The sequence below is a fragment of the Anoplopoma fimbria genome, chromosome 15 (assembly GCF_027596085.1).
Source record: "Anoplopoma fimbria isolate UVic2021 breed Golden Eagle Sablefish chromosome 15, Afim_UVic_2022, whole genome shotgun sequence".
Classification (NCBI taxonomy): domain Eukaryota; kingdom Metazoa; phylum Chordata; class Actinopteri; order Perciformes; family Anoplopomatidae; genus Anoplopoma; species Anoplopoma fimbria.
The window spans coordinates 23803615-23815725 of record NC_072463.1 but is presented as its reverse complement, the minus strand read 5'-3'; the positions used below and the strand labels follow the sequence as shown (position 1 = coordinate 23815725).

The 12111-nt window shown below is 37.3% G+C and overlaps 1 protein-coding gene across 2 annotated transcripts; it reads right to left on the bottom strand.

Moving 5' to 3' along the window:
- Positions 1-3880: 3880 nt before the first annotated feature.
- Positions 3881-7533, bottom strand: ctsl.1 (cathepsin L.1). Of its 2 annotated transcripts, none has more exons than XM_054613228.1 (9): positions 7453-7533; positions 7047-7151; positions 6632-6774; positions 6257-6454; positions 5968-6159; positions 4896-5061; positions 4682-4787; positions 4258-4361; positions 3881-4106 (listed from the first exon to the last, which is right to left on the bottom strand). In XM_054613228.1, the coding sequence occupies exons 2-8, from the start codon at positions 7144-7146 to the stop codon at positions 4262-4264; spliced, it is 1005 nt and encodes a 334-aa protein (XP_054469203.1). In that variant the 5' UTR covers positions 7147-7151; positions 7453-7533; the 3' UTR covers positions 3881-4106; positions 4258-4261. The 2 variants fall into 2 exon arrangements, with proteins under 2 accessions (XP_054469203.1, XP_054469204.1); XM_054613229.1 differs by having other exon boundaries at positions 7047-7147; positions 7453-7474.
- Between the last annotated feature and the right edge of the window lie 4578 nt (positions 7534-12111).

The window sequence follows — 12111 nt, the reverse complement described above, 5'->3', positions numbered from 1 at the left end:
CCTCATACTCGCCCTCCTTCGGTTTCCCTTTGTCTCTGTCTGGAAGCTTTTCCATTTTTGCTTTTTTCACTTTCTAATGCCGCTCTTCATACTCCCCAAAATAAAAGGGATGATGATGATAACGTCACTGGATAACAATCATTCAGGCCTAATTAGCTGAATACTGTCACATTCCGGTGCTGATAAAATGTTTTTTTCCCAGGTCTACTGTTACGAGACTGGCCTGACAAGAGATAATTTAAATCTCCCTTTCAATTATGTTGGCTGTTCGTGTTTGCTTCCACACGCAGCTCACGCTGCTGCCGCTTGCCTCAGTCGAGGGGGGAAAAGTAAGATGTCAAGGTCACATTTTGTCACACAAGCTGATTAAATCCCCTAATATGTTCTCCCCTCTCTGTTTCCCTGCCTATGTGTTTCTCCACCTCCCATCAAATATTATCACCACCAGACCTAATGTGACATTTAGAATGGGAAAATTACAATCACTTAATGTGATTTCATTAATTACTTTGGGGCAACTATTGTGAATGATTAGAACAGATGTCATCTGGGAAAAGAATTTCTCACGGATAACTTTTATAAGCAAAGTCAAGTGTCTTTTTTTTCCAGCAAATTATAAAATATTCAAAGCCAGATCGAGAAGTCAGCATCATCTGTGTTTTGCGACTAAGCAAAGTCAGATTGGTGTTCTGAACTTTTCTACAGCTTCATTGCATGCAGTAAAATGAATTGCAGTTAGGCTGAATAGCCCATGACAAATTAACAATATAAATTAAGCATCATAGATTTATTTATAGCCGAATTCATGGATAACAGTTGAGTGAAGCGACCTTCCTCCGCTTAAGGTTCAATAGAGATGTAAGAATAATGACATAAGTACTTCTGTTTAGTTGGATTACACGCAAAACCCTTAAGCATTACAAATACTGTTGAAATGATGATTTCATTATGTTATTACTGTACATATGATGTGGGTATTGCACAATTTGTATTAACCAGAGTTGGTTTATGTTACCCTGGAAACAATGTTAGAGCACCAACTTGACCTTGATGGGTGAAGTTAATTGGTGTCATCAAAAAGGTCACAAGGATTTTTTCCCCCCTGAACAGACTGTATCTGGGAAGTGTGACTGTGGGCAGAGCAGTGGGGGGAAGACAGAAAGCTATTTCTGCAAAACAAAATTATATTGGCATAAAATATGTTAGGTTAGGGTTAGTAAAAACATTTTTTTAACAAAACCTTTGAGTACACAAATAAGGGACAGGGATGTGATAATGCAGGTTTTAGATTTCAAATAAGTTATTGACCCTAAAGAAGACAAATGAACTGAATATAAAATAAAACAGGCCCAGTTTGACGACAACATGAAAAAACTTAATGCAAACAGCAAATTGAACTTCAACAAAACTAGACACAGAGGGGAACATATCTATTGGTTGTCCAAAACGCAAGAACTAAAATAACTTAAAAAAACACTAGATATATTATTTGCTAAAAAACAATCAATATTAACTATGAATACACTCTATACTAACCTAACTAACATTCTGGCAGTGTGGCCGTGGGTGCAGCCATCACAACACTGTCCAGGCCAAGAAAATGTGGTTTTATTCAGTTTTCTGATTCAGTTTGATGGGCATTTTGTGCTGGGGTCATTGCTTATGAGTTATTCCAGCACTCCAGACTTGAATGATAAATGATAAATCCTTTTAGTATTCCATCAGTGGTTTCGAAAGATGAGGATGAAAAATATTTTTCTTTCTTTTCTGCAGTGTCATTATCACAGTTTATATGGAAACCGATTATCAAGGATTGGGCGGCTTAAGTGTCACAGTGGGAAGATGTGACAGGAGGAGGGGCTGATCTTGAAAGCAACAGACTGTCTGTAAAATATATTTAAGACAATAGAGGACAAAAAAACGTACAGCTGAGATAATTCTCTGAAATCCATAATGGCTTTTTTTGCCACACCAGACAAGAGATATAAGCACAAAAGTGTATAATTTCTCTCTCTTTTCAGCTACTTCATTTTGTTTCACTATATGTTCACATTTACCACCAAGATCTTCTTTAACTTTTACTTCTTCCTTTTTCTGTGGCTGCGTCCCCACCAGCATACGAAGAACGAATCTGAGATATCCTTTTACAAACAGCAGAATGCTAAACAAACAAAAGACGTATCTGGAAGGATTGTGCAAGGAAATGCTATCCAATCGAACAAAAAATACAAGAAGGCAGGAGAGACCAAAGAGGAGATGTTCCTTTACCAGAATACATTTTCCCCGTCTGAAACTCCCCACATCCCACAGATTTTATCTTTGGCCAGAGGTCTGCAAGCCAAAGGCCACAGCAACAGTCAGTATCGGAGGCAGCCTCTGATTCTAAACATCAAACTTTTTGAACAACAGACACAGTTCTTTTTAGTGAATAATTAACTTCAGTCAGAACTGGTGTAAGTAAGGATTATTACAGATATATCATAAAGCTGCACGATATGAAGATAAAATCTGCTTTCCGAGACATGTTTTCTATAGACGTTAAACTTTTCTGCAAGCAAAGTTCTCAGCCAACTTGAAATGCACTGCGCACATTTGAAAATATGTGACTTAAGCAAGTGTATTTATAATGTTAAAAGCCCCCTTTTTATGTATTTTGCACAGTGTAAAATGTATTGTTAAACACATCAGCCTTGACTGATGGCAAACTGATTGAAGACGTACAGTGCAGGGAGCTGAAGCTACTGCATGTACACTGGGAAGCTTGAGGCACATGTAATTCATATATTTACAGTAAAATTTGTGCAGATATTAATCATTTTCCTTTTTTAGAAATCGTTCAGATGCATAATTTGGAAAGTGATTAAGTCAAGAGGTTAAAATTGTTTCCTGTAAAAGCTTATGTGCAAGACTCATCCTGTGCATTTGCATGCCGCTGTAGCTGCAAGCCCCAGCTACTGCAGAGTTTCTCATACTTGGCATCAGGGCCCACTGTGGGTTGCTTGATATGCAGATTGAGTTTTAGGAGTTGTTGTTTTTACTGATATACTATTGTATAATATAAATGTTAATTGCAAAATTATACAAATAAGTAAAAAATGTAAACACATCTTGAGGTTATATTTGCCTTGTTACAAATAATCATTAATTCATAGATCCCTACATGCCCTTTAAAAATAGAATAATGTCACATGATAAATAAGCAACTGTAGTTATTAAAACCTGAGCTAATAGATTAAAAAGTGTATTTTTACGGCTGGTCAGCTCCTTCAGGCTGTATTTAGGCACTTTGAGCTGAACGCTAATCTACAATCTAACCTGTTCATAAATGTTTACACTGATTTCTAGCAGGTAATGTTTACCATGATCACCATCTAAGTGTAGCATATTAGCATGCACACATTTGCATACACCCCCTTAGGGTGGTCATAAACCAAAGTATTGGGAAAATGAAATATCGCCCATATGGTGTATCTAGATTTTAAGCCATTACCAAAAAGTAATTTTAAAGGGGATATGTCTCCAAATTTGTGAATTTGTGGCAATCCATCAAATGAATGCCAAACCTGCCACATCAGTTTAAGTAGACCTTTGACCTGGACTAACTTTAATTTTGAAAAATTATTATTTATAAGCATCAGGTGCTTACTCACTGTTCACTGAAACTGTTTAGTTTCATGTTGAGACATTTCACTAAAAACTAAAATGTCAACCATAGTGTCACAACAAGTTGGGGAATACCAAACTTCCTGGCAATCCATCCAATAGTTGTGGCGATTTTTCAATCTGCACCAAACTTTAGATCGACTGCCTTCTCCAGATGCGCAAAATACACATCATTCAATCTAATATAATGATGCACAATGAAAAGCAACAAAATCTTAAACAGATAAATGTTTATTTATTTTTTATCTCTCATTATAAAATGACACAATGTCTTTACATTTATTTACAATCCTAATAAAACATAAGACATTTTAAAAGTGCAGAAAGGTCCTAGTAACGTCCATGGAACAACAAAAGGACTTGTTTTATAACTCAGTTTCTTTATGAAATTAAAGTAAATTATGTGTCACTTTTCTCCTCCTTACTGACGAAAAGTCCTGGACCTGAAAATGCAATGAACATGAACAACAATGACTTAATGGACAATGAACTGCAGAGTGCACACACATTCTATCAGGTACATCTGTGCAGACACCCAGAACTTTAATTTGTTTTAATAATATTTGGTTTTAAGGGAAGGAAGTTTCCTCTCACCTGCTCAGACCAGGGGGTAGCTGGATGCAGTAGCAATGCCACACTGGTTGTGTTTGTTCCTGGTCATCATGATGTATCCTTTGTTTCCCCATCCGAGACCCCAGCTACAGAAACACACACATTACCCAATATTCAGTTGCTCTATGTAAAGTATCATAAACACAAATATTAGCAGTATGTAGAGATCAAATGTTCAGTATTGAAATAGGGGTGAAATAAAGGTAGCAATTTATAGTAATGGGGTAGTTTAATAGGTTGAAAACATCCTCAGTGAGTTTCAATTTATTTCAACAGCTATAAATAAGACGTCTTACTGCTGCTGTGTACAACAACGGCAACTTTCTGTCTCCACTGTAATACTGCTGACTGAGTTTTAACAGGAATGGAGTCCAAATTTTAAAATGCAGCAGATTTGGTTATTCACCTGTTCTTGACCAGCCAGTAGTCATGTCCGTTGTCACTCCCGTAACCCACAGCCAGAACACCATGGTCCAACTCTGAGCTGCTGCACTCTGGCTCATCATACACTCCTAGAAACAAACAACCACAGATTAGACAGGCATATGAATAGGTTGAAAGATTATATCCTATTCCTTCTTTCATTTGATGAGAATAACACAGTGTTTAAAACTGCTCACCTGACTCGTACAGCTGGAAGGACGAATGAGAAGCATCAATGGCCACAGACACAGGTCCGATGGTGGCCACAGCCTCCTTCAGGGCATCCTCGTCGCCTTGTTTCACATCAACATAGCCTGTGCATGTGGCACCAATGTTGGCAGAATTGTAACGGCACTGACCATCCTAATTGAGAGAAAAAATTCAAAGTTCACCAACATTTTCACCAACAATTTTAACTTCATTTTCAAGTTCAAAATTCTGTTTTGGGTATGTTTACATGCTTTAATGTAAAAAAAACTAAGAAACACTGTCATACTGAATATACCTCTAACTGTAAAGCAGATTGGGTTATATTTGCTTCATGTATTTATATATATTTTTCGCTAACATTAAATATGTACACAGTTTACAGCCAAAAAGCATTACAAAAAGTAGTTAGTTCGCATAGTTAGTTGCCAAATCTTGTGAGAGTGTGTTGCTGAGACAGAGAACGGTCTCGAACAAAGTTTATTAACTCCTTATTCATCTCTCTGAAAAGGCAGTGGTGAAATCAACATTACACAGAAACAGGAAACTGACTCACAGTGCGCTGTCTCCTTTCTGTACTCTCTCTGGAGATACACGTGCTTGCGGTATATTATAATAAGCCTTCATGTGAAATAGGAAGGGGAAACAAATCTGAATGGCTTGTTGAATCACATGTTTTCTGATCTAGGCAGCCCATAAAAAACTCCCTGGGTTGTATTATCTCAACATTTGTGGGTTGGTAGACACTCCAGATACCCAAATGTATGCGCACAAGCAATGAAAGAAGCTTTCAAGAGTTTTCATTATATGTTCCCTTTAAGGTTTTGAGAGATGAACTTTAAAACGTAATGGCCTTGCACTGAAAGTCTGTTTGGGGCCACTATAGAGTTTGTCCACAAGATGGCACTATTATACACCTCTTATATGTAGGGCTATCATTTTAAAACTGAATGAGTTGATTTCCATCTCCAACTCTGCATTTAGCATGAAAATGACAAATGGCAAAACAACACTGGATTCTACACATTTAAAGATTGTTCAACCAAACAGCTGCCTGTTTACCTCAGCCTCATACGGGTAGGAGTCTTCTGTGTCAATCCCACCGTTGGCTTGGATGTACTTGAAGGCGGAGTCCATCAGGCCTCCCATACAACCCTCGTTGCCATAGTCGCCAGAGCAGTCAACCAGCTGCTGCTCACTCAGAGACACCAGCTTCCCTGTCTTCCTGAAGGTCTGACCCTCCAGCGAGCCAGTCTGAAAGAAAAAAGGAGTGTATTTGAAACCAAAAGACAGTTATGTAAAGTTTCCCACGTTACCTAAAGAGAGGACACCAACTTATTGTAGTACATACTGTACTGAAGGCCCAGCAGGAGCCACACTGTTTCTGATCCTTGACTTCAGTGACGTATCCCTTCTCCCTCCAGTCAACGGAGTTGGGCAGGTCAGCTCCTTCAGGCAGCCGGAGGTAAGCAGAGCCCCGGCGAGGCAGCGACGCATTGAAGGAGCCCAGGCATCCCTGGGAAATCTGGCGTTTGTACTCTTCATTTTCCTGGAGAAGAGGGACAAAATTCCATATGTCACTTAATTAGGTCTTTATCCAAAATGTCATTCACTGCATCCTCACAAGCTGACTGCAACCAAAGACATTGAGGACAGTTAGTCACAAAGGGAGAAAGTTAAAATCTAAAGGATGGCAGAAACCACATTTTTGTATGTCTGTGCATACCATATCAGCAAAGTAGGTCATGCCGAGGCGGTAGGACTTGATGCCCTGATCTGCCATGATGTTGTGCACCAGCACCAGTCTGCGGTTGCTGAGCCAGATTTCCTTGCGTTGAGCCTCTTCTACCGGAGAGTTGTAGGACCTTCCTGCCAATCAGAGAGGGAAATAATCTTTTTTTCAGTTTGAAGGTCTCCCTTTATCAGCTGACAAACAAAATGTAAACTGTAAAATTCTAAACATGTATACAGATTACAGTTCCTTTTACTTTAGACCTTTAGGTCTTGTGTGTTATGTGGACATGAGCACACACTCCAAATTTAAGCCTCACAGGCAGTACTTTCACAGAAAGCTGAACAAGATCTACTATTTTTGTTAACAGTCCACAATAAAAGAAAACAGTCTGATTAGATTGTCTTACCAAACTGGAGTTTCCAGGCGTGGAACTCCAGGTCTTCCAGAGAAATGCTGGCACAGCTGGCCACGGCCAGAGCAGCAGCAGCAACCAGCAACAGCTTCATCCTGACTGAAACAAAAGCAGAAAAAGGTTAAAACAAAAGATCCCTTGTGACTTGCAGGAAACCACACAGGTTTGCTGAACTCTTTCACTTCAGGTTTGCTTTACAAACACTTTCTTCCGTGACGTTGGCCGTCACATGCACGCTACCACTGTATCAGATCAGTTTACCAGTATATTTGAATCCCTGTTTCACCTTTACCTTAAACTCTTTTGGTTTGTTCTTTGCCTTAATGCACTTGTATAACAGGAAATGCCTGCCTGTTTGTCTGTTAGTGTGTGTTTTTGTGTGTCTGCTGTAGCTGCTTACCTGCTTCTACGTAGATGTGATAAGAGTCTGAGGTATGTCCAGCTGTGGGTGATGCAGGGCTGCGTTAGAGAGACATTCTTTTATAGCTGACTTCATGTTATGACATGCATATGTCCTGTCAGGTGGCGGTCAGCTGCTCATACAATGAAAAGGAAGGGAGAGTCAATCATCATAATAGGAAATGGCTGAGTTATGCATTTAAAGAAATTCTCATGATGCCATTATTTTGGGAAACACACATCACGGTCATGAAATATTCTGAATTTTCTATTAAGACATGATCAGTGACCCCTTTCTGTGTGTTAGCGTGATGCCTTCATGTTAAAAAAAACACTGTTGGAATTTTTTTTTCATCAGTGCTTTCTGTTTCCAGTCAAATAGTCAAAACACAGACAGACTTCGAGCAATTGATTTGAAGAAGTACTCAGATAATTTACTTAATACCACAATGTAAAAATACTCCATTGCAAGTAAAAGTCCTGCATAAAAGTCCTACATAAGTAAAAAATACAGTAGTATTATTTGCAAATTATACTTTAATAGACCCTTGTGACCAATATATTATTATAAATGACATATTGATTGATAATACAAATATAGGTCATGAAATACCCAGAATTTTCATAAGGAAAATGCATGATGCATTCATGTGAAAAACCACTTTCGGAATTTTTTGTTCACCAGTGCTTTCTGATTCCAGTCAATTAGTGATGGGGAATAAAAAACTGAAAACAGACACATAGAAACAATAACATTATGCAGGTTGCTAGAGCTAGTGCTACTTGAAAGCTTACCAACTGAAATATGCCACGCTGGAAACGTTGTAGGTAGCTAATGGAGGTGTTCTCGTTTCTTGGATATGTAGGTGGTACTTTAGCTTCTTTATCACCCACTATGCTTGTTTGAATGATTTACATGAATGATCAGGTTTTATTTGAAATTGTCACCCTTTTTTTTAACTCCTCCGGAGTGGATTGAAGTAATTTTCCCTCTCTATTTAATAAGAGACTGAAAGAATTCAAAAAACAATTCAAAAAACATGTTTTGCAAGTGTTTTCAGAAGTTTTTGGAGATCTTTAAATACTGTCAACACAGACAAATATATACATACACATTTTTGTTAGATTAAACCCTGCTCTACATTTGGTATTGCTTGATTTATGACTCATGATGTATGAAAGTTCAATACATCTTTTCTGTCTTTGCATCCTGTTTTCAGCTTAAGATTTGATTTGCTCTGCAAATTTGACCTTTTCATTATTGTCAGGAACATGAGTAAATATATTATTTGCAGTCAAACACACTAAAGAAGACTGGATAAAGAAGAAAAAGCCAAAACCAGAGCTGGGAATTTAATTTATTAATTTGTTTCATCCCATGATGTCAACCAAAATGTGGATTCTAGGTTTAAAAACCAATTTTTACATATTTTAGAAGCAATGTATTCATATTTTTCCATGGTAGTTCACTGCGGTTACTGCTGTCTTTGCCCCGCCCTCCTGCTTACCTGTTATCTCTTTGCTCGTCTGCCTGTCTGTCACAAGGCTTTCAGATCATGATAATACTTAAGACCATAAAGATGCTTTAAGGTGAGGCAAAACTCAGAGCTAAGCTAAAAGTTTACAGATGTCCTTGAACTCCATCAGCTTGTCTTGTGTTTCTTCCAGTTAGTTTGCAGTTTGTCAAACATACTAGTTGTGCTGTTGGTACTGTTGATACAAATGCTTGATCCTTAGAATAAAAGCAATACGAACAATTACTAACACTGGCACGAAACAGAAAAGAGCAGAAACAGAACTGCTGCTTTTGATATATTATCAAAATATGTTTTGTTTTTATGCTATAAAGCGTTCCAAGACTTGCTCATAAAAAGCCAAAACACAGACGGGAGCAATTCACCGGTGGTGGAAGAAGTACTCAGATAATTGAATCCATTGCAAGTAAATGTCCTGCATGAAAGTCCTTCTTAAGTAAAAATACAGAAGTATTTTTGCCAAATCAAAAGTAAAAGTACTTGTCTGGCACAAAAATGGCCCCTGTGATTTATATATTATTATATATGACATATTGATTTAGAATACAAATTGAGACCATGAAATACACAGAATGTTATGGGAGGACATGGTCAGTGACTCAGCGGTTTGTTGTTTGAAAATTACACCTAAGGAAGAAACATAACCTTTCTGTTTATTAGTATGATGCCTTCATGTGGAAAAAACACTGTTGGGATTTCTTTTTTTTCCACCAGTGCTTTCTGATTCCAGTCAAATAGTGATGGGGAATAAAAACACGAGAACAGACACATAGATACAATAACATTATGCATGTGCTAATGTGCGTTGTCAACAACTGGTTTTACTTGAAAGCTTTCCAACTGAAATACGCTACGATGGAAATTGTGTTAGTAGCTAACAGAGGTGTTCTCATTTCTTGGATATGTAGGTGGTACTTTAGTTACTTTAACACCCACTATGTTTGTTTGAACAATTTACATGAATGATCAGGTTTTATTTGAAGTTGTCATCCCATAATTTCATTTTTTTTTAACTCCTACACAGTGGATTTAAGTCATTTTCCTTCTCCATTTAATTAGAGACTGAAAAGAATCAAAAAAACATTATCAACATGTACCTAATCCAAGAAATATACTGAGCTTTGACAACTTTTGACTCAAACTCAAGTGTTTTCAGAGGTTTTGGAGACCTTTAAATTCTGTCAACACAGACAGATATATACACACACACATTCTGATAAATTAAACCCAGTTGTTCAAGATTTCCTTTCCATCTCCACATCCTGTTTTCAAAGATTTGCTTTGCTCTGCAAGTTTTACCTTGTCGTCATTGTCAGGAACATGAGTAAACATGTTATTTTAAGTCAAACACACTAAAGGAGACTGGGTATAGAAGAAAAAAGCAGAAACCAGAGCTGGGAAATTACTTTATTTATTTGTTTCACTTTGTCATCACATGATGACAACCAAAGTGTGAATTCTAGGTCTGATAAACTATTTCTACATTTTGTATAAGCAATGTATTCATATTTTTCCATGGTAGTTCACTGCGGTTACTGCTGTCTTTGCCCCGCCCTCCTGCTTGCCTGTTATCTCTTTGCTTGTCTGCCTGTCTGTCACAAGGCTTTCAGATCATGACAATACTTAAGACCATAAAGATGCTGTTAGGTGAGGAAAAACTCAGAGCTAAGCTAAAAGTTTACAGATGTCATTGAACTCCATCAGCTTGTCTCATGTTTCTACCTATTAGTCTGTATAAATGCTTGAGATCCTTTGTAAAAAAGCAATACAAACAATTACTAATTATTATTACTAACACTAGCGCAAAACAGAAAAGAGAAGTTACAGAACTGCTGCTTTTGATATATTACAGCACTTTAGTGTTGTTCTTTATGCTATATAGCTTTACAAGCCTTGCACATAAAAAACAAAACACAGACAGACTTAGAAAAATTGATCAGTGGTGGAAGAAGTACTCAGATCATTTACTTAATTCCACGATGTAGAAATTCTCCATTGTAAGTAAAAGTCCTGCATTAAATCCTTCTTAAATGAAAATACAGACATATCATTAGCAAATTACACTTAAAGTATCAAAAGTAAAAGTACTAAATATGGCCCTTGTGACTAATATATTATTATATATGACATATTGATTGATAATACTGTTGCAACTATGTGAAAGCAGCAAAGCAGAATGTGTCTGTCTGATCCTTTGACATTTTTTTGTTTCCACCAAATATATCTGTGCACCATAACTGGGATTTTGTGAACGCAAAAATGAAGAAAAAGGTAGGAGATGCTTCTCTACAGTATTAAAAGAGCAGCTAGTTGGTTTTATTGGTCAATAAATCAAGTGCAACTTTATACATGCATAAAGTTTGTGATGTACCTTGCGTACTATAAAGCTGCAAAACGGTCAATAAAAGGTCATGAGTCAGCACAACGCATAAACAATAGGTAAACTTTCTAAGTTCATAGCTCAAGGTTTCTGTGTGCTTGTGTGATTGGCCTTGAGAAAGAGGTCGGAGTAAAGCATGTGAGGATGTTTTTTTAGACGGAGTACACACCAACATGATTGGCAGTTGTGTGTGTAGGGGCTCATACATTGTTTGATTCTGAAAAGGCAATACAGAAACCAACCAACTGCAGAGGACAAATAAAAAGTTTTCTGTGATTTCCACCACCACTTCTACATTGTTTACCACTTGTTTTGGTTGCATGTCAATGTGCTTTATTTGTCCCTTCAGTTTGCACATGACAGTTATGACAGCTCTAAAAATGACACATTAACTATCTGAAATGCAGGGCAGAGATACACAGTCATGCAACCTTTCTGAAGTTAAGGCGAGCAAATCAGGTCTTATACTGTCAGTTAACAGGTTGAGTGTCAGGTTGTAAAGATGGTACAGTAAATATCACAGTATTTAGTGGAAGATGGAATATCAAAAAAGAACAGGTTTATGATTTCAACATTAAATAAAATGTAAGACAAATATACAGTTTGATTTACATTAATTTCAGTAGATGTAATAATTGTATACATTTTAAACTGAATGTGAAACTGCATACTGTATCATGTGACTGTCATCAATGAACAGTCATATGACCTACTGTCTCTGAGGTTGACAGTTGGTCATCTTAGG